This window comes from Prosopis cineraria, unplaced genomic scaffold, assembly GCF_029017545.1.
Source record: "Prosopis cineraria cultivar Desert tree isolate PC_DT_omini unplaced genomic scaffold, ASM2901754v1 PC6, whole genome shotgun sequence".
Classification (NCBI taxonomy): domain Eukaryota; kingdom Viridiplantae; phylum Streptophyta; class Magnoliopsida; order Fabales; family Fabaceae; genus Prosopis; species Prosopis cineraria.
The window spans coordinates 28,454,108-28,477,243 of NW_026555337.1; the positions used below are offsets into that span (position 1 = coordinate 28,454,108).

The 23,136-nt window shown below is 31.6% G+C and overlaps 1 protein-coding gene and 1 pseudogene across 13 annotated transcripts; both read left to right on the forward strand.

Annotated features, from left to right (window-relative positions):
• Positions 1 to 4,842: 4,842 nt before the first annotated feature.
• Positions 4,843 to 16,708, forward strand: LOC129313595 (pentatricopeptide repeat-containing protein At1g31430). 13 transcript variants are annotated; one of them, XR_008594007.1, is made up of 5 exons: positions 4,843 to 5,016; positions 6,310 to 6,384; positions 7,874 to 10,612; positions 12,953 to 13,009; positions 16,574 to 16,708. XR_008594007.1 is itself a non-coding variant. In XM_054956844.1 (5 exons), the coding sequence occupies exons 3-5, from the start codon at positions 6,344 to 6,346 to the stop codon at positions 10,085 to 10,087; spliced, it is 2,025 nt and encodes a 674-aa protein (XP_054812819.1). In that variant the 5' UTR covers positions 4,843 to 5,016; positions 5,671 to 5,882; positions 6,310 to 6,343; the 3' UTR covers positions 10,088 to 10,734. The 13 variants fall into 13 exon arrangements, 9 of the variants coding, with proteins under 9 accessions (XP_054812819.1, XP_054812821.1, XP_054812823.1 ...); XM_054956844.1 differs by lacking the exons at positions 12,953 to 13,009; positions 16,574 to 16,708 and adding an exon at positions 5,671 to 5,882 and having other exon boundaries at positions 7,941 to 8,015; positions 8,179 to 10,734; XR_008594009.1 differs by lacking the exons at positions 7,874 to 10,612; positions 16,574 to 16,708 and adding an exon at positions 13,409 to 13,712.
• LOC129313596 (cysteine-rich receptor-like protein kinase 10) lies at positions 14,715 to 22,937 on the forward strand (annotated as a pseudogene).
• Positions 22,938 to 23,136: the final 199 nt, after the last annotated feature.

The window sequence follows — 23,136 nt, forward strand, 5'->3', positions numbered from 1 at the left end:
TGCACTTCCGCTAGCCCTCTTATTTGAATATATGTTTAAAGAAGTCGAGATCTCACAAGTTGAAAACAAATAAAGGACTATTACTTTGATATTGGTTTATGATTGTATTATGATTGTGTGGTTAGAAATGGTAAAGTCTGGATTGAGTTGGGACTTTACACTAGCAATGGTGATGAAGTGTGAGTAACAATGAGATTGGGTTTCAACATTTGAGCAAATGTTCATAGTCTCTTTAGCTTTAAGATTTGAAGAAACAAAGGTCAAAGGACACAAGGAGTAAGGGGCCAATCTCTATTCAACTTAGGGTAAAAAAATAGAAATAATCTAGGATGGACTGTATGATAAATACCTATGAAGCATCAATGCTTCAAATTGCCTCATGTGTTTGCATTGGTAGCATACTCGCTGATGATTCTTTGATATGTACTCTTAAATTATCATAATATTATTTTTTTAATTAAAAAATTAATTTTTAATATATATGTATATATGATACTTTTAGATTGTGAGTTGATACTAATTTGTGACTCTTGGCTAGGAAAAGTGAAGAATACAAACAAAGCAAGTCTAAAATGTGGGACATTAGTGGAGATGAATGGGATGAACTTGATGGTGCTAGAATTTTGAGTGACAAACTTATGTCTAGATAAACCAGATATAGAAGCTATCCTCTTTTCAGATGATAGTTGAGGAAGAGAAGATGTTGATATTATACAAATTAACAAGAGCGATAGGAAATAGGTATAGATATAATAAAAATAAAATTAATGATTATGTTTTCCTTGGTATTACTATAAAGGATATATATATATATATATATATGCTAGTTTGGATAGTTTTTGAATTGAAATTATGGAATTATTTGAAATTGTTTTTATTTTATTGTTCTAAGAACTAGTATTTTGTAAAACATGTTCTGAGAAAAAAACAATAAAAATAAGTGTTTTACTCATTCTCCCTTGTTCTCTAAAACAATAATCCCAGAATACTTGAAAGTTGTTTCTATTTTTTTTGTTCTCCAGAATAATATTTTATTTTCTAAAACACTTTTTGAAAATATGTTACCAAACCGAACTGTTCCCAGAACATGTTGTCAAATAGGCCCTATATTTTTAATATTTTTTTGATTGTATATATATACATGTATCAAAAACATATCAAATATTATATTTAAAAAAATAAAATTATCAATATTACAAGTATCAATGTTTGTGCATAGCCAGGAATAAGAGCTGGGCCTGGAGGGCCGGGCTTGGAGGCCTTGTTTAAATAAGGGTTCGGGCTTTGAAAATAATTTTTTTTAAAATGATCGGGCTTGAGGGCTTGGCCCTGATGAGCCTTGTAAAAAAGAGCTCGGGCTTGGACGACCTTTCAAGTCCTGTTATATTATTATTATTATTATTTTCTTTGGTGGAACACGTGTTTGAAGGCAATGACCTACTCACTTGATCCTAAAAGCATTATATTATCATTTATTTTAAAATTAATTTAATATAATTTAATAAATATCAGTATATAGTATAAAATTCCTAATATTTTTTTATTTTTCTATAATTATTATGTTTGTGTATTTATAAAAAATTAACTGTCTTTTAACCAAGATTTAAATTTTATTACTAGACTTTTAAATGTGTGTTGTTTAATTTCTAAAAAATTATAAGGATTTTAATTTTTTTAATTTTAAAATATTTTAATTAATTTATAATGTTTAATTTTATTTTAAATTTTTTATTTTTTTGAAAAAGGGCTTGTAGGCCCGACTCTGAACTTTTCACATAAGAGCTAGGTTTAAGAAATGAGACTCAAAATGAGAAACCAAGCTTTAGGATTCAGGCCCTTAAGAGCCAAGCCTATAAGAGTCAAGCCTGCCTATATTCTTAGCTCTTACCTTGGTCAAGCCTTGCATAAATAGCCCTTACGTTCGTTTGTTTATTAAATAGGGCAAAGCCCAACTAGACAAGATTGTAGGCCATTTAATTAGAGTCTGGCCTATTTCAACCCATAGGGTGTTAGGGTATTTTAAAGAAAACTATTATTTTAAATTTATAATTAATTTTGACATGTAGTAGAAATGTTTTGATATATTTTCATAAAATTACGATTTTAGTTTTTAGAATTGATTTATGCTGTTGTGTTGTTATTCTTGGATGTTAGAACCTTATAACTTGAGCTTCTCTCCATTTCTTTCCTCTCCATTTCCTCTTCACTTCTTTTCTCAACCATTGGATCGAATTTTGAGTGGTTAGGATTTAATATTTTATAAAATTAATATTAAAATGTGAAATTATGAAAAATAAAAAAATAAATTTAAAATATACTAAAATATAATAAATTTGATCTAAACTACAATTCAAGATTTAGAATTGTAATAAAAAATAAAAATTTATTTTTATAAAATGTAAAATTGTAACCATTCAAAATTTTGACCCAATCATTGAAATGGAAAGCGGAGAGGGATTCCCATTATCAATTGATTCAAGCTGTCATCACCATTCCTAATTCCAGAAGCTGAGGAGTTAAAAGTTGACATGCTCATCACTAATAGTGGTTAGTATTTATCTCTTATTAAGGAATTTTTATTTGACGAGGTAATTCAAGCCATCCATAGCATTCCTCTTTCAAGACGACCTCTCAACGATAGAGGATTCTAGTGAAAAGTATAAATGGTGCATTCACTGTGGAGACTCTTCAATCATGCTGCACCTTCTAATGAGAATTTATCGAAGCAAAACTATAGATCAAACCCTCTTTGTTGTTGCTGTTGCAATAATCTTCTTAAAACTTGCGAGCACCTGCTATTACTCTATAACTAGTCCTAAAAGTTATGGTTCACGAGCTCTCTTGGCCTTCACTCTGATAATTTTTAATGTCTCTCATTTTGACAAATGGTTTCTAGACTTTTCTCTTTTTGGATGCACTAATGAATGGCATTTGGCTCTTGTGGTTATGACATGCTAGCATATTTGGAAAAATCGATGTGCCTAGTGCTTTGACAAAGACCTCTTCGTCCTTGGGATATTGCAACACATGCTGAGGACTCCCTTTTTGAATTATAGAGAGTTAATGGTTTGACTGGAGACAATTTGAAAGACTTTAACGATACCACTGATGCTAGGAGAAAAGAGAATTGGCACCCTCCTAAAGCTTAATTCAACAAAATGTAATGTTGACGCTAATTTTTGTCTTATCTAACTCAATTGGCATTGGTATTCCTTTCAGAAACCACTTTGGGAAGCCTATCCTCATCTCAGGAGATAAGATCATAGCCACTTCGACATTTTCGAGCAAACCTTTTGCCTTTTACAAAGCTCTTCAGCTTGCTTTGGCCCAGGATCTAAATCTTATTGCTTTTGAATCTGATTGTCAATTACTTGTGGATGCTACTTTGTCTAACTCTAACTATACTAATTGAAATTGTGCCACGCTTTTGTCTGATATTTGTGGCTTCTTTTTGGATAATTCCGGATGGTCCTTGTCTTGGATATTTAGAAATGCTAATTTAGCTAGTGATTGGTTAGCTGAAGAATGTCATAAAAGGGTGTGCCCTTTTGGATAGGATTTGCCTACCCCTCCCCCTTTCTACGTTTACTGTCAAATGATTTCCCTAATGAATCAGCTTTGAATGATTAATGAATTATCCTTCTTCAACCAAAAAAAAAGGGAGAGTAGAGAGAAAAAAAAATGAAGAGAAGCCAAATCCAACTTGACATTCATCATGATCTCTAAGTTCATGTTCCTTCTTGCTAGCTTTCCTTCTGTATGATGTGTTTGGTTTGAGGGTTTTGGAAGGGAGGGAAGGGAAAGACTCCCTCAATTGGTTGAGAAATTTGGAAAAATTTTTCCTCTTCCCTCATTTTAGTCCCCACAAATTGGGCTTTTTTAAGAGAAATTAAATTTGTTGAATAATCTGCCCTCACAAGTTTTGCTATATTCCACAACTGACTATAGTTGGAAAAAATAACAAAAGAATGCTATCGATTCAAAATCGAATCCTTCCAATGTTGACATCCCTCAGCATCTCTCAATGTCCATATCTTGTTCGTTCAGATGATCAAAATACCCACAATACACAATCACATGGCTTTTAAAAATTCAAATAAATATTGTGTTTTTAAATAGTAAAAAGCGTATTTTAAAAAAAGATCATGTTAGGATAGAAATAGGTCAGACTAAGCTAACTTTTTACTAAACAAACATAGCTTATTTATATAAATAAATTTAATTGTAAGTTTAAATTATTAGTCAGGCCATGCCAAATTTTGACAAATACATGCCTATACTATTTATATAAATAGAGCTAATTATAAGCTTAAGGTAGGCTATTTGCCCACAAAAAAACAGAAAAGATAGATTAGGCCAAAATTTTGATAGGTCATTCAATCAAATCTGTTTAAGTAAATAAGTCAAATCTATTTATTTTAAAACTTGACTTATAGGTCTATTTGTTTATATTTGTATATTATATTTATATAAGTAAATATTATTTTTTCCTTATATAAATATATATATATATAATATTATAATTAAATTAAAATAAATTTTATTACAATATTAAAATAATTAAATAGGTTTATAAAGACTTATAAGATGACCAGTTTAAATTTTGACCTGACTTGTTTAACAAAAAGGTTTAGTTTAAGCTTATAGTTGAGTCTATTTATTTAAATAAGCTAAACTTATTTAATTAAAATTTAGCCTAATATTCAGGCCAAAAAAAGAAAATTAGCCTAATCTTGCCTATTTTTATCCTTATATAATCTTTTAAAATGCATTTTTTTACTATTTAAAAACAAACAATATCTACATTTTTAAAAGTCATGATTGTGCAATGGGAGTATTTTGATGAACGCACAGCAGATGGACGCTGAGAGACACCGAGGGAGGCGGAGGCTCAGAGGATCCGGTTCCTATAGATTCACTCTGCATCCACCTCTCGCTCCCGCCTGCGCCTTCGCCTTCGCCTTCGCCGTGCGCTGTACGAGCCTCCTCATGTTGTCGTTGTGTCTCTGTTTTCCGGTGAGTTTCCCTCTGCTCCTCTTGCTATGGTCATTCTCATGTTTTCCGTCATCTTGAAATGGATGTGAATGGTGTTTATGGATCTGATTTCTCTCATGAATATGATTTCGCAGACCCATTTCTGTTTTTTATGTTGAGCTTTCTGTCATTTCCCTCTGCTCCTCTCACTATCATGATTTCTCTTCTTCTTTTTCTCCCCCTTTTGCTCCGAAGCCCTCTTCACTGAACATTAATTCACCATAGAACAATATATGGGTCTTTTCAGGTTTATGACTTAACAAGTAAGTGGGTCTTCTCAGATTTCGCATCCAATTCAGTTCTGTAATCATCATATAGCTTTTAACTTGGGTTATAATTCCTATTTGATTAAGTGGCTATTCTTTCTTCCACTGAGTGTATTGAAACCCAATTAACCTGTGCGAACTTAGCCGCAAGATTACCTTTTATCTTATAATAGTGTGGATTTATTTTAAATTGTTTTAAAAAAAATTTTACATCTATATATTTCAGTGGGTGAAAATCTTATAATGTAATTGTGAAAGATGATCATGTGACTGCAGGAACCATGATCAATATTAATGGGTCGGGTTCTTGATAATGCTATTTTGTGTGACACTGATTGGCAAGGAAATTCGTAACAACTGATGTTGACAGGGAGCTAATTGCCTGTATAAAGGGAGCCAATTACCTAAGGTTCAATCATGTAAACTTTGATGGCTATTTGGCTGGTGCTATTAGCTGCGCTTCATGCATGGATGAAATTTATAAACGAATGTGTGGAGCAGACAGAGCTAGTGAAGATGAATAAGAGCTTGCAGCAAGGGGACAAAGAGGGTGGCTAAAGAGCAGGATAATAATATTAAGAAGCAAGTGATAATGAGAATGTTCTTTGGTTTTAATTAGATGGTCTTTTAGCAATTTATACTGACTTCTGTTATTTGCTCAAAACAAAATCTTTCATGTAAGGGTATAATAGTAAATTACTTCTTACCTCCCCTCCACTCCCCTCCCCTCCTAAACCAAACAAAAGATCATTAAAAAACTCTCATCCCCTCCCCTCCAACAAAATCAAAGAAGGTAACATAAAAATCCTCCCCTCCCCTCCATGCCCTCCCTTTCTGTCATGATCTTGAGTCATCTTTTGATTCATGGCACCATCAGTATTATTCTTTTCACAATCTCACTTATTTTCCCCCCTACTTTTTACTCTCTGTGTTTCATTCATTCCTTAGCCCTTGTTTTTCATACAAAATGTGTCTTTTGCTGCTGATCCTTCCTCTTGTTCTTTTTCAGGTACTCCTCTTGTTTTCATCTGAAATGAACCTTCATGATTATGGACCTGCTTATTGATTCTGATTCCTGCAAGAGGTCATCATTCTCAAGTCCTATGATGCATGAGTGCCTGTTAATGTTTTTCTAGCTGGAATATTTCTTGTGAATGACTATGAATTTTGTGAATATTAGGTTCTGCTAACGGTAATAACTCAGCCTTTCTGATTATAAATATGAGTATCAATTTCTGGTTCTAGTTTATGCTGCTCCATTCTGTTCTATGTATAGTGTGCCTCCTTCTGATACTTGGAAACTCATTGAATGATTTGCTTGCCTACTTGGTGCTGCTGACGCTAATCTAAAGAATAAACTGAGTCTTTGTTGTTTGACTATATATGTTTTGATACTTTCTGGCCCTCACTGTCCTTCTCACCTCCATATAGAGGTAGTAATAATGTGCAATTGGGCCTTGTTAGTTGTAACTTCTAGAGTATATATACTGTATTAATTTCAATAATAGTGTGATTTTATGTAATAATGCTGTATTTGTATGTGTACTGTATATGTCTTAATCTTTTGATGCTTTTTGGACCAAGGGAAAAGAAAAAGATTAGTTTTATATCTGATATAGAAGATATTGAATCAGTATGTGAAGAACAAACTATCAGAAATGTGATAAATAGGATCAATTTTATATTTTGGTTCAGTGATAGACTTATAGTTACGTTGATATAGAAATATAAAAATTCATAATTTTAGGCAAGTTCTCCTTGGAGAAAAAACATAAGGATATTTTTGAACCTTTTGGAGAACCCTTTGTGCAGCTAGATTTTTAACATCAAGTATTGTTACTTGTCAGTTGCCAAGGCGGCTGAGGTTAGTCTTTCATTTTTGATCTCTCTTCAAACTTTCGGTTCTTCACGTTCAATGGCCAGTGACAACAGTGTCATTGTCATCCAGTGGCCTCACGTTTCTTTGGTCTACTTCAGCCTCGCATGATCTCTGCTCTGCTCTTCTATATATTTCGGCGCCAATCTCATATATTTCTTCTCACTCGACACTTGTCTTCATTCAACTTTGGCCCCTCTCTTCTCCTCATAATTGACTCCACTACATTCAGATTCCAAACATTTCTTGCCTAAAAAAAAAAGTTCTTTATTATTGTTGAGAATTAAGAAAATAGTTCCATCCTTTGTAACTTCTACTCAACTCAATATATTACAAGTTTATTAATGTAGATTATTGTTCTAGTTTATTTTAGAGTTCTTTTGGTGGCTGTTTTATAAAGGGAGACATGAATTGATGATGTAACAGTTTATTTTATTGTGTCTTCACTCTCTCCCTTTCCCACTCTGCCTCCCTCCTCTCTTCCTCTGTAAGCCCATAAACTGACAAAAAAACTTGATGGTATGCTCCTGAGTTGAGATAGTACAGTTGAAGATTTTTCAATCTTGCAAATTTGAAACATGCTCTGATTTCATATCTCTGCTTAGTTCAAGTAGTATCTTCTTTGTTGGTGCTCACCTTAAATGCTACTAAAATTTCAGCTGAAAAATTTGTTTCCCTGTTGTGCATGATTTTTCAGTGGATTTTCCTTAGGGGTTTTCTTCTATTTCTTGATCATTATGACATCTGGAAATTTGGTCAGCCAGAGTTGGCCTGAGAAGGAAATCAATGATGCTTCAAGGATGCCATGTGAGGAAAACAATAAAAAAACAAAAGGAAGGGTATGAGCGTTTGAACTGTGATCTGAAATGAAGGGATGAGGTCAAAATTTTGTCATTCACAAATTTATTTGCATTGTTCAACTTTACCTCGCATAATGCCTATATATAGCAATAATTTTCTTTTGCTTATTAAGTCACACAAGTTCTCTACCTCAACACACAGAAGAAAACTGGGCAAGAGAGCATGCATTGGCCTTCTCAAAAACTGCAAATCAATGTTTCAGCTCAAGCAAATTCAGACTCAGATGTTTTTTGTGGGTCTACATGAAGACATGGACACCCTCGGCAAGCTTATGGTCATCTGTGCTGACTCATCTGTTGGAGACTTACACTATGCATGCAGAACCTTCAACTACATTCACAAGCCATCATTGTTTATATACAATCTTATGATCAAAGCCTTTGTGGAAAAGAGCACTTTCAGAGAAGCTATTTCCCTATTTAGTCAACTGAGGAAAGATGGTTTATGGCCAGATAATTATACATATCCATTTGTTCTCAAGGCTCTTGGTTGTATTGGAGAGTTTAATGAAGCTGTGAAGGTTCATGGCTTCATAGTGAAGACTGGGCTTGAGTTTGATACTTATGTTTGTAACTCACTGATGAGAATGTATGCTGAATTGGGTAAAGTAGATAGTTTCAAAAAGTTATTTGAAAATATGCCTTTGAGAGATAAGGTTTCTTGGAATATCATGATTACAAGTTATGTAAAGTGTAGGAGATTCAAAGAAGCCATTAATATTTTTCGGAGGATGCTAGACGAAAGCAATGAGAAGCCTGATGAAGCTACGGTAGTAAGTACTCTATCAGCTTGTACAGCGTTGAGAGATTTGGACCTTGGTAAGGAAATTCACAGTTATGTCTTAAATGAATTCCTTTTAACAACTATAGTGGGCAATGCATTGGTGGACATGTACTGCAAGGGTGGCTGTGTAAGTATGGCCCGGGAAATTTTTGATAAGATGCCTGTGAAAAATGTGGTTTGTTGGACAAGTATGATAAATGGGTATGTAAATTGTGGTCAACTGGATGAAGCTCAACATTTGTTTGAGAAAAGTCCAACAAGGGATATTGTTCTTTGGACAGCTATGATTAATGGTTATGTGCAATTCAATTGCTTTGATGAGGCAGTTGCATTATTTCAAGAGATGCAAATGAGAAAAATCAAACCAGATAAATTTATTGTTGTTACTCTCCTTACAGGTTGTGCTCAGTTGGGAGCTCTAGAGCAAGGCAAATGGATTCATGGTTACATAGATGGAAGCAAAATGACAGTGGATGTTGTGGTCGGTACTGCACTTATTGAAATGTATGCAAAATGCGGTTGCGTAGAGAAATCTTTGGAGATTTTCTTTAGGTTAAGGGAAAGGGATACAGCCACATGGACTTCTATTATTTGTGGTCTTGCAATCAATGGCAAGACAAGCAAAGCACTTGAGCTCTTTCAAGAAATGAAAAAATTTGGGGCTAGACCTGATGACATCACCTTTATTGGTGTTCTTAGTGCTTGCAGTCATGGTGGATTGGTAGAAGAAGGGCGAAAGATCTTTTATTCCATGAAAAGAACATATCAAATTGAGCCCAAGGTGCAACACTATGGGTGTTTCATTGATCTTCTTGGTCGAGCTGGACTGTTACATGAAGCAGAGGAGTTAATTAAGAAGCTACCAGATCAAAACAATGAGACGATAATTCCACTTTATGGAGCTTTGCTGAGTGCCTGCAGATTTTATGGCAATATTGAAATGGGTGAAAGGATTGCTCAGCAACTAGCAAATATTGAATATGTTGATTCCAGTCTGCATGCACTCCTGGCTAACATTTATGCTTCAGCTGACAGATGGGAAGACGCGAGTAAGGTGAGAAGCAAGATGAAAGATATGGGAATCAAAAAATTTCCTGGATGTAGTGCCATCGAGGTGAATGGTATTCTCCATGAGTTTCTTGTTGGTGATCCATCTCACCCAGAAATAAGAGACATATATTCCATGCTGGATTCAATAACTAAGCCCATGTCTGGTTCAGATGAAAATGAGATGAAAACAGAAATTCTGTGTCTAATGAATTCTTAAACTGTGAAATCGTGGTTGGGGACTATCAATTTCCTGTCAAACTTCAGATTGGAGCAACGGATTTAAAAGGTTTCTTACCGTTTTTTGCTGCGCAGCCAACCTGCCACGGAAGCAAATATGGAACCCAATTTTAAAATCCTCTCCAGGAAGACGCGCAGAGTGTTGAAGAATGAAATTTTGGGTAAACAAGGCAAATGCTGTTTGTGGATGAGTTTTTGACTTAAATTAATCTTCAAACCTGCATGAAACGGCTTGGCAATGTGAACCCAGGGCGTTTTGACTTAAATTGATAAGCATTTCTCAATCTAGCAATGCGTGCTAGTCATGATGAAGGACGTGAGACCAAATATAAACTTCATCTCAAACGTTTTCCTTGGAAGATCTTTCAGGCTCAACCATAGCAAGATAATTCTATTGTCTTAAGAGGCATGATGAGGATCCTAGGAGCTTTGATTTGACCCTTTTAACTAGATGCTTTAGATTCCTCACTCTTACCTAAGGGCACTCGATATTCTCGAAAGCATGGTGAGTCTTCTGCCTCTTACTCAATTGACTCAGACACGAGCTTGTACTTTTACTTAGGTAATGTGTGGATTGATAGATTTGAATTAGAATTTTAGATTTAAATCTTAAATTTAAAATTCATATATTTAAAATCTTTTGTTTTGTAAAAAATTTTGATGGTAGAAAAGAAATGAGATGATATTTGAAGCAGAAATAGAAGATTGAAATTGATGAACTTACCTCCATTTTTTCAATCGATGAAAGACAAGTACGAGAGATAAGAGGAGAAGTGAGTAAAAGTCACCAATAGTGAAAACATAAAGAAAACAACAAAGTTGAAGTAGTTGAAATTTCAAATAATTAGGGTTTAAAAGAAATTTGAAATTATAAAGAAGCGGTAATAAAATATGGGTTTATATTTGGATAATAGACTTCCATGTATCCAAAGGAATTATTTGATTCAAATTCAATTCTTCATGCATCCAAACATACCCTTACTTAAATTTATTTGGTTGCTTCAAAGGTAAGTAACAACAAATAGATCTTTACCTATATGTTGTTTCAATTTTTGTAATTTCTTTGAAACTATATTAGCCAGTTTCGTGTTCATTCCCAATTGTTTGTATTGCTTGTTGATCTTTCTATTTATTCCCTCCTTATCTTTTTGCACACAATAATATTCAATTCTAACCATTTTGACTGTGATATTATATATTTCGTTATCTGATATTTCAATTAGTTTTTTAATTCTTCGAAGCCACATTTGCCAACTTAGTCTTAAGGTCTAACTATTTTTTGTTTTTTTTTTGTTTTGGTTTTTGTTTGTTTTTTTTAAGAACTTGATCACTTGTATGAATTGCGCGTTTTCTTTTGCCCAACATATTTTTCGATGCTTTTTGTTTAATGACTCTGATATTATATTGTTCACTATCTGATCTGATGTTTCGATCTGCTTCAAGCCAAATTCAAACCACATTTAGGATGTGTGTTTGCCAAATCCAACAAATAGACTTTTGTTAGATATAAACTGAAAACTAAACTAGATTGGACCAATTGATGTAATCAAAGACCCAGTGAATCAAATGACAATGGGACAGCTCTTAATTATGATGGGGTTGACCACAGTTCGATTTTAATCGGATGAATAAACTTCGAATCATTATCTCTATGAATTTAATGGTAAGTGATATAAAAATTTATTAACTGATCTATATAGATCAAGAAAACAAGTTAAAATTGGCTTTAAAATGTATTTTGGGAAAATATGTTTGCATATTTTTATAATTTTCTTTAATTTTGAATTCTACTCCTGCACTTTATTTTGTTTTAATTGAAGTTTTATAGTTTGATCTATTAGATTTTTTAATCCTTGAAGGATAAAATCCTTAAAAAAAATTTCTTTGGAAAAAAATATATTAACTTTTACATTTTTACTAAAAGATTATATAAGTTTAGAATTAATTACACATTTTTTTATACTTTGTCCAAAAAAAAGATTACACAATTTTTATAACTCCAAATTTAAATAGTTAGGTTGTCTTCTAAATAATTTTTAAACATATACTCCCTTCGTTTAACAATATAAAGCATTTTTTGAGAAGTTAAATGTTATAAAATATTAGAGATTTTTAGTTTTTTGAATTGTAATTATCGTCTTTTTTTTTTAAATATTTCTATTGATAATGACTTTATAGTTATTATAAGGTGTTTAATATAGATAAATATGAAAAGATAGGGTTAGTTGGAAAGTAAATAACTACTTTATTAAGAGTGAGATTCAGTTAAAAATACCTTATATTTTTAAATGAAGGGAGTAAAATTTTTATGAATAGTTAATAAAAATGTAAAAAGTGTATCAAATCAAATTGTAATTGTTTGATTTTGGCTAAGAATATTAAATCAAATTTTCTGTAAACTTCAAAAGTATTTTTGTTTTCAAAAAGTTAATAATTCATTATTAATTTTAATATTTAGGTATTAACGTATATAATAATTCAAATTATAAAGGCTTGATTAAAAAAATTTTTGCAGGGATCCAATTCAAGTTTAAAGAACACTATAAAGGATTGCATATTAATTTTTTCTACAATTTCTTAGAGTTACTCATGTGTGAATGTAAAAAAAAAAAATGAAAATTCTTTTCCAATTATGAGAAGCATGGTTAGAATTGTTTTTTCATAAATGTTTTTAATAATTTTTTAAAAATGGTCATGTATTAAAGATCATAAGAAATAGTCTTATAAATAGGATTGGACTCAATGATCTAGACGGAATGTTGTGAATGTAATATCTGTATATTATCTCATTGCCTTTTGTCCAACATTATATTCAACTAATTCTAGGACGACATAATATTTCAAGGTATGTGGCGGACAACAATATAATGCAAAGGGAGGCCTGTCGTTGCTTCTGTTTCTGGTATTTGACTCTCCTTTTATATCTTGGAAGTAGTTGATTTGTTACGCTACTATGTTTTTAATTTTAAATTGCTTTAAATTATGTCTAATATCAGAACGAAAAAAATATTTAAAAATATGCAATTTATAGTTTATACAAATTGACGAAAATTAATCATTTAAGAATGAGATTCCTATGTTCCTATGTTTCAAGTAGGACAAAAATTGAAAAAGAAATGCCTTTCTTGAATTTCTATGTACCAGTCAAGTGTATTGTGTGTGTGTGTGTGTGTTGTTCAATCAATGCTGAGAGTATGATAAATACATTTTATCGTTTAAATTAACAATTCTTTTATTTTTGCCCATTAACTGTTCGTTTACAAATATCCAGTATACTAGACTTTCTTTCACTTTCATACAGGGGCAGAACCAGCTTTAAAAATCAGGGGGGCCAATTTTTTTAACAAATAAATGTATATTTAATTTTTAAAATTAATTTTGTTAATTAAAATATATTATTATATTGATTATTAGAAGTATAATTACATAAGTATTTCAAGAAAATTGAAAAAAAAACACAAGATACCATATATTTAAATAACTAAATATAATATATATTTTTTTATTAAAATATATTCCCTTCAGTCCTATTTATAAATTACACCTAATATTTTCACAGAAATTAAAAAAAATTTTAAACTTCATGAACTTTATCTAAAAATTAAATAGGCTTTTAACTTTATCTTTATTAAATATATATATTTTAAAAATAAAATATTCTAGTATTTAATATCATTTTCAACATTTAATATGAGCAAAATGATAAAAATAAACACAATATTTATTAAGGTATTTATAAATAAGATTAGAATAAGTATTCTCTTTTTGCATTATAGATAGGACCAAAAAAGTACAAATAAAAAAAATGTATGCATATTGTATTGTATGCATGTAATACCTGTAAGGATAATGCAGTGTGGCTTTGTTTTAATTGGAAAAAAAAAAAAAGAATATATGATGATTTTTCTTTTGGAGGGGGGGGGTGCATCAGACATAGCGCCCCCCTTATAAGGGCGTGTAGGTTCGTCCTTGATTTCATATAATGCAATTTCTCTTTTTAATATTTAAAAATAATGTATTGAATATCTGACAATTAAAAATGTCAATTTTAATCATTCGTTGATTTAAAAATTATAAAAAAAAGATTTCAAAAATTGCAGATAATAATCTATAAAATTATACAATATAAGTACTTTATGAGAATTGAGAAAGTTATATCAATTAAGTCCTCTAACATATAAATATAGAATAAAAATGTTATTTCTTACCAATATAGAATGTCAAAATATGATTTTTCACTTACCATAATTTTAAGAACTTAATCGATATTAATTTTTGCATAGGTTACTTGTTTACAATTTTATGGATCTTTTTGTATAATTTCTTAGGTCATATTTTGTAATTTTTTCAGTTAATTAATAATTAAAGTTAATTTTTTTAATAATTGTATACCTAATGCACCATTTTTAAATATTGAAAAAAAAATTATATTACATGTAAGTTTAAAATATTAGACATTTTTAAATGAATTATAAAGGGGCAACTTTTTTTAAAAGTTGATTTAATTGCATGACCATCTCCTTTAATTTTCCATGAAAAATTATACACCTTTCTAAAACAAAAAGTTGCTTTGTAAATAAACATAGTTTTATCCAAATAACATTACAAATAACTCTTATAAAAGGTACAGCTTATTAAACATTTATATTCTGAAGTTTTTAACACTTTACAACTAATTAACAATGCTTATGTAGTTTGTTTTTTCTTTGATCAAAATGCAAGTTGCATGGTTTATAAATTATAAATTGAACGATTTATCTTAAATTCTATGCAAAGCATAGGTTTATACTTTAATTTATTTGAAAATTGCATAATAAAAATGACATAATATAAAAAGTAAAAGGCAAAACTGAAGTCAATGAGACAAGATAACATGATTTGTCCTTTAAGAACGCGCATGTATTTTAAGCCAGGCTTGTTGACGTTCAAACGCAGTTTAATGTTCAACCACATTCTAAATTATTTTGATTTTTTTTTTGGAAAACAGTTTACCTTCCACATTATGTTTTAATCCTTGAATTTTTAATTTTTGGATAATAATGTTTTAATTTTTAATTGTTAACCATCTTTATAATTTGAATCTTTAGCTTCGTGTACTTTTCACCGTTGTCTCCCAATTGAACTACGCACACGTGGCCGTTTTTGACTTTTCAATGAATTAAATTTCTCATATTGTGGCCCAGTACAACTTTTTTGTTTTTTTTGTTTTTTGACAACCTGGCATGCATGTTTGAGGAGAAATTATTTTAAAAATCATCTGATTATTAATTAGTATTAGTAATTAGTAATGATACTAAGGGGCGTTGCGTTGAATTAGTTCGAGGGGGTCGAATTATCTTATTTTGAGGTATCGGATTTGAATCCTGAAATATCTAGTCATGCTAAATAAAAATATAAAAAAATATTAGTAATAACGGTAACACATGGTGAGGATCCTGATTAATGTGGGTGGCTGGTATAATACTTTTAGATTTTTCAGGATCTTGGACGATAAAATAAAAAATAACTAATCAGCCAAGATTCACCATGTACTAATTAAATATCATCATTAATCATTTTTCTTTTCTTTAAATTTCCTTTTATAATAATTCATATTCTATAAAGTTTTATAATTTGAATCTCAGACTATTGTAATTGTAATATTTCTTAAAATTTATTCTATGAATTACTCAAAAAATTTTTATGACCTAAATCCAAGGAAAAAGAAGTTTAACTTCGGCTGATTGACTCTCAACAGTAGAGTAATCAAAATAATAATTATATTTAAGAATAAAAATTCTGAAAGTGAGCTTAACGAGGAAATTTTTTTTTTTCTAATGCTATTCCTTTGGCCAAAAAAACAAGGAAAATTTAGAAATAAAATATAAATTACCTGCGTTGAGTTGAATACATAGGATTTTAAACAAGGCCTAAAGTTTCTTATATGTAAAGGGGAAAAAATAGTTGGGAGAGCTTCTCTCTCATTTGAAGTTCTATGCAACTCAAATTTAAATTAATTAGTGATGATCAATTACTGAATTCTTTTTTATGTCTGTATATATATCAAGTGAATACACAATCATTATTTTCATGATTATTAATCTTCGAATTTTTTGTCCCCGTTTCTACCAACAACAATTTAAAAAAAAAAAAATCTATTCTCAGCATGATTAGAATAATCAACCCATCACCTACATCTGAACATCAAAATTTACTTTCCTTGACGGCTCACCAATTTCAAACCTTTGACAATTCTATGATCTTTTATAATAAAACTTAATAAATCCCTCCTCAAAACTTCCACAAAATTAAATCTCACAAACTATCATGACAATAACAATCATGAAACACAAACCCTCCTTTCATCTCTCATTCTTCTTTCACTTTCTCTCCTTATTCATTGCGGCCTATGCAACAAGCTTTAGCTCAACAATACTAAAGTCATCTCCAAGACCAAGACTACAAGAAAACAGTAATTTTCTTGCAGAACAAAACACAGAGCCTCTCGATTACCGGTATGCATGTTTGGATCAAAGTGGATTAACCCCATCAAGCAAATACCAAAGCAACTTCAAGAGTCTCATATCTTCACTTTCTTCTGATGCTTCAACCAGCAATGGGTTTGGTAACAAAACGGCAGGCAGCGATGAAGAAGATATGGTGTATGGGCTTTATCTTTGTAGAGGGGATGTGAATACAAGTCTGTGTCAATCTTGTGTGCAAGATTCTAGCAGATTGATCCAACAACACTGTCCCAACAATGCTACTGCAGCTTTATGGTACCCATTTTGCCTTCTCAGGTATATCCCATTAGATTTACAATATTGTAAGTACTTTTATATGTATGTATATATATAGGTCTATAATTATTCAACTCTAGTAAGAAAGTTATCAAACTTCATACTCTGAATATATGGAATGAAAATTTTAGGGAAAGCACAACTATTGGTCCCCAATAGTTTTATTATGTTTTGTTATTAGTCCTGTACTTCATTTTAATTGCTCCTAGTTCCTATAGTTTTTATCATCTACAATATTAGTCCCTCTATTTCTAAATATGCTCAGAGAGATGATAATATAGTGTTAACAGTGTTCAATTATCTGTTGTTTCTCTGTGTGTCATATGGAGGCTAGGTTTTATTTAATTTGTTTTTGAAGACTTCTTACTCGTCTCTTCACCCCTGCTTTGGTTTCATTCACCAGGCCAAGATACTCTTTTTAATTTTTTTCTGAATTGGAAGCCATTGATTACTATGTTTTGTTAATGTTGATGTTGGAGTTTATTTTGTCTTAATGTAGTTGGGAACAGTCTTCAGTGATCTTTTTTCCAATGTATTTTGTGGTTGTTCTTTCTCTTTCTTTCTTATTTCAACATTAAACACAAGATTTAACATTTTTTGTCCAAAAAAAAACACAAGATTTAACATTTTTAGTTACCTATCAAATGATTTAACATTGTTAATGCGACATCATTGTCCATTCGGACATATAAAAATAGAGACACTAACGTTGCAGACTAAAAAAACTATAAGGACCTAGAGCAGCAAAAAGTACAGGGACAAATAGTTGTGTTTTCCCAAAATTTTATCATCTCTATCAGACTATTAGTGCACTATTTTGATTGATTACATGTATTTAGATTATTGAGTTGTGTCATGAAAGATTTTCTCTGCTGGTACTAATCCAGGTACTCAAACCAGGATTTCTTCGGCAATCTAACACTAAGGCCCCGGATTCCCATGTTTGATGCATCACAAAACTTGACAAGTGCAGGAGAGTTTGACAGTGATGCTAGGATTCTGATGAATGGTTTGATACAGACAGGTTCAGAGACAAACCTAATGTTTGGCACACATGTGTTCAACATAAATGGCACCCAGAAAAGGTATGGTTGGGTTCAGTGCAGCAGAGACATAACTACTGAAGAGTGCAGAACATGTCTGAGCAATATGCTTGAAGATGTTGAGAATTGCTGTGACGGCAAGAGGGTCTGGAGAATCTTTTCTCCTAGTTGTATTGTCATGTATGAGACTCAGCCTTTCTTGACAAATGACACTGGCTTGATTGCTCCTTCAACACAGCCAGGTATGATTTGGTTTGTTCGTGTATACTCCCTCCCTCCAAATCACAATATAAGTCATTACTAAGTAATTTATGTTTCTCTAAAAAAAATGGTTTAAATCTTGATTTTCTAAAAATTTTGACATCTTTCCAATCATACATTTGAAATGGAATAGATATAACATTTGACTTATTGAAAACACACTCATTAATTACTTGAGTGGAGTATGATAAAGTAAGGATATAATTGAAAAAAATATATATAAAATCTACTCAATGTCTTATATTTTGGACAAAGAGGCTTGTGGTCTGAGATCTGAAAGGAGTAGTAGTATTAGAGTTTAGTATCTCAATTTTCCTTTTGTCTTGGCTCTTGGAAATCATATTGGAGTTTAGCATTAATTACACCTAAGGTTTATCAGTTTCACCAAAATAACTTAAGCTACTTTAGATGAACTTACCACAAGCTTACATAATTTTGATTAATCCCCTGATTGCTCAATGTGGAACTTCATCATACATATCTAGTAGGTCGGGTCTGCTTACTACACAGATTTCAAAGAGCAAATTATACTATTTGCAACTTGTAGCCAATATGATTTTTAAATATTAATTTTATATATTATTTTTAACATGATCTTCCTGGAATGGCTGTACCATCTAATCAAGAGAAGACAAATAGAGTAGTTGGACCTACCTGATGTTCTTGTCACATTTCTACTTTCTCTGGAAGACTGTACAGCCGCTGGATGATTTAACCAAACCCGGAGGAAATAAACCTATGCATTCTATTTTAGGAATCTTGAGGGAGGAGAGAATTCTAAAATTTAAAGAAACTAACGAGGAAAATGAAGTTTGAGGAATCATAGTTGCCTATCTATTGGAAATTAACATCTTTTCCTGAAGATTCTCCTGAAGACATTTTCCATAGCCATGTTTGATTGTATATAAAGATTTGTTTGCATCTTGCATTGTCAGTAAACATTTTAAAACTAAAAATATAAACCTCTTGAAAATTACTTTCAAAGTCACAAAACCAGAAAAGAAAAAGGCTTTAGTTTTACTTATTTATTTTGCAATTTTGCAGACAAAGAAAGCAGTAACAGAAGGTCATTGCTTATTGCTATCGGTGTTGTAAGTGGAGTGGTAGCACTAGCTCTACTGGTTTTCTTCATAGTTTACTTCAGGTACTTGAGAAAGGAAAAAGGTAAGCTCTTAATGAGAAATCTTGAAGAAATTTCTTTTAGGATATTGAAATGATATATAAATTTTTTTATTTAATAATGTTTGGTAACTTCATTAATGCAGACAAACAAGCCATGCAGGAACATGGATTAAATCCAGAATTTTTTCAGGATCAAACTGACAGAGAGGATGCTATGAGTTCTGACCTTCCTATGATGTCCCTGAAAACTATTCTTCAAGCTACTTGTAACTTTTCTGATGAATATAAATTGGGACAAGGTGGATTTGGTTCTGTTTACAAGGTAGGGAATTTGCATACCTCATATAGCTTTTTATTTATATTAGAACTTTCTCTAGCTTAATCTTGTACTTCAAATTTTGAAAATCAATGAAGATCAATTATGGGAATAATATCAGGATATTTAAGCAAGCCAGTTCTCTCTTCTCAATAGCTAGCTTTTGGATGAGGGTTTTCAACTCTACTTAGGTGCCCATCAATTGATATTGAGTTTGTGAGTCGGCCACATGACAAAAAAGGCTACGATTGGAGGGTTTTAATCAACAAAGAAGTTAAATGAAGTGTCACAATATGTGCCTTCCAAGACGTCAGCACTCCATAGATGGAAATTGATGGTGATAGTATATGAGTTACTTATTCCCACATAGAAATTGTATGAAATGCTTTATATGATCTGACAAATTTAGTGGAAAAAATATTTTGATATTGATTCCAGTATTTGCAAGGGTTTTACAGTGGTACAACAAATAACAACAACAACAACAACAAGCCTTTATCCCACTAGGTGGGGTCGGCTACATGGATTGCAAGACGCCATTGTGCTCTATCATTTATCAAGCTTTTAGGAATATTATTAATTAACAGATCGCGTTCAATAACTTTCAAAAGTGTTCTCTTAGGCCTTCCTCTACCTCTCTTAATCGGACTCAAAATTATATATTCCACTCTTCTCACCGGTGCCTCCCTTGGTCTTCTTTGTAAAGGGTTTTACAGTGGTATATATATGAAAACCACTACAGAGCCATAGATACTAGTATAAGTTCTAACTATCAACTAATACCCACAAGAAGAATAAATAAAATATTTCAACATGATCGTCCTTAACTTTAAGTGAGTTTAGTTCTTTCAACTCAAAAGTTAGCTTTTAGGAGAAGGCTTTTCACCCTACTTGAATGCCCATAAAAATAATTGCACTAACCTCATATTTTAAGCTTTCATTAGTTATTGATCTTTAGATAATTTTGCATTATTGAATGAGGATACCATATGCTTCTAAGGTGAAAAGCTGCATAAGGTAATATATCCTTTTGAAAGACATTCTGTGCAAAATTGAAAGTAAAGCGGGTGTGCTGTAAATTTGAAAAATTTTCACCCTTTGTTTAGAGTTGGAAGAAAGTAAGCAGCAAGAAAACTAGGGGATAAAGTATAAGAAAAACACATTCTCATTGACTCTCTCTAACATAAGGTTTTCCATTTAATTTTCCTCCCCTTTGATGGGAAAAAGGGATGAAAAATGTATATTCCCTCTAGTTTTCTCCCATAGTTTAGAACTCCTCTCTATTATCTTTTCATTCCAAATAAAGCCTTAAGATATGATGCGATGTACTCTAGCTTAACTGTTTGCCTCTAACTTTCATATGTTTGCGGGGAAACGGATGAAGGGAATTTTTCCTGATGGGAAGGAAATTGCAGTAAAAAGGCTGTCAAAAACTTCAGGACAAGGATTAACAGAGTTTAAGAATGAAGTGATATTGATTGCCAAATTGCAGCATCGGAACCTTGTGAGATTGTTAGCTTGCTGCATTGAACAAAATGAAAAGCTTCTTGTTTATGAGTACATGCCCAATTCTAGCCTTGATTTTCACCTCTTCAGTATGTCTCTTATATACTCAACTTTTTTATCTTGCATGTATAGATTTTTCACAAATCTTGCTTGTGAAAATTATTTAATAAAAAAAAAATCATTGATTTCTTTTGAAGCTTATTAAATTATACGTGTTTCCTTTGTTATTTTCAAAACTTACAAGAGTTTCTAATAAAGCAAAGAGTTAAAGTACACATACCTCTTGAGTTTTATTGAATTATACAAACATCTATATTTTTAGGATATATATGTGCTTATCTATTTTGAGTTATATTTTTAACTTAGGGGTATGGGTGTCATTTTATATTTACAGAAATAATTTTCATCAATTTTCTCATTAATCCATTTCATTTGAGTATCAACAAAGTTTCTTATTCTTAAAATTGTGTTGCTTTGTGTATTGCTAGAGAAGCCGTCTAACTTGGAATGGAAACTACGAATGAGTATCATTAATGGAATTGCAAAAGGGCTTTTATATCTCCATGAAGACTCTAGACTAAGGGTTATTCATAGGGATCTAAAAGCTAGTAATATCTTACTAGATGAAGAAAAGAATCAAAAATTTCAGATTTTGGATTGGCAAGAGCTTTTGGAGGCAACCAAAGGCAAGCAAACACAATTAGAGTTGTGGGTACCTAGTAAGTCCAATTTATTGTGCTTTCTCTTACCATTATAATACCATTTTGATTTTTGAAGCCAATATCTTCTTATGAGTACATAATGTGAAATTGATTAACTCGATTTTCATTTTTTCTTTTTTTAAAAAGTGGTTACATGGCTCCAGAATATGTTATGGAAGGCTTGTTTTCTGTGAAATCCGACATTTTTAGCTTTGGTGTTCTTTTGCTAGAGATCATTAGTGGGCAAAAGAATAGTGGATTCTATCTTTCAGAACATGGTCAAAGCCTTCTCATATATGTAAGCTTTCTTAGCACCATTTCTCTTAACAAGTCCAACGATTTTTTCAAGCCAGAAAAGTACAAATACAATTTATCTTTTTAGACTAAAACCTAATTCCAACTTTTGACTATGGAAAAGTAAAAAGTGTCTCCCCTTTTAGGAAATTAATAAATTATTAATAATTTTTTTCTTAAAACTGCTCCACGTGCTGTAACTTTAATTGAAAAATCTCAAAAACCAAACGCTTAAAAGTAACTAACTAAACACAATATCTTCATGGGGAAATCACTATAAAGTCCCTAATTTTCTTTTCATTTAAGCTTAAAAGCATTTACCATATAATCATATATAGGCATGGAGGCTCTGGAGTACAGGGAAGGGCTTGGACCTGATGGATCCAGTACTAGAAAGGTCATTTGAACCTTCTGAAGTTCTTAAGTGTATCCACATTGGCCTCTTGTGTGTGCAAGAGGATGGAGCAGATAGACCAACAATGCCAAGTGTTGTTCTTATGCTTGCAAGTGACTCAGTGAACCTTCCAAAGCCAACACAACCTGCATTTTCTGTTGGAAGAGTTTTCATGCAGAAAGAGCCTTCATCAAACAATTCAACACATGATTCCATCAATGGAATAACTATGTCTGAAGTTGGACCTAGATGATGATTACAAGAAATTGATCAAGACTATTTTGCTAAAATTATAATGGGATGGATGAAACTTGTATATAAGAGTGGCGTTGAAAGAAATTTTATTATTCTTTCTGGTGTATAAAAGAATTATGCATAAGAAAACATTATCTTTATTCTTTAATCATTTCTTATCAGGTAAATTATACAAATCTTCCTTGAATGTAGTTCAAATTATAAAAAACGCTCTTTTATTGTTGGAAATTAGATAGACATCCTAAAACAATAAATTATACAAATTTAATCTGAATTTGCATAAAAAAAAAATTCTGAGACACAGTATAAGTTGCCCTAACATCATGGCACTGAAACTAGCATCAAGGCAATTTCCGAA

Excerpts from the sequence above, each read along its gene's own strand:
- LOC129313595 (XM_054956841.1), top strand. The coding sequence starts at position 8,051 with ATGAGGTCAAAATTTTGTCATTCACAAATTTATTTGCATTGTTCAACT.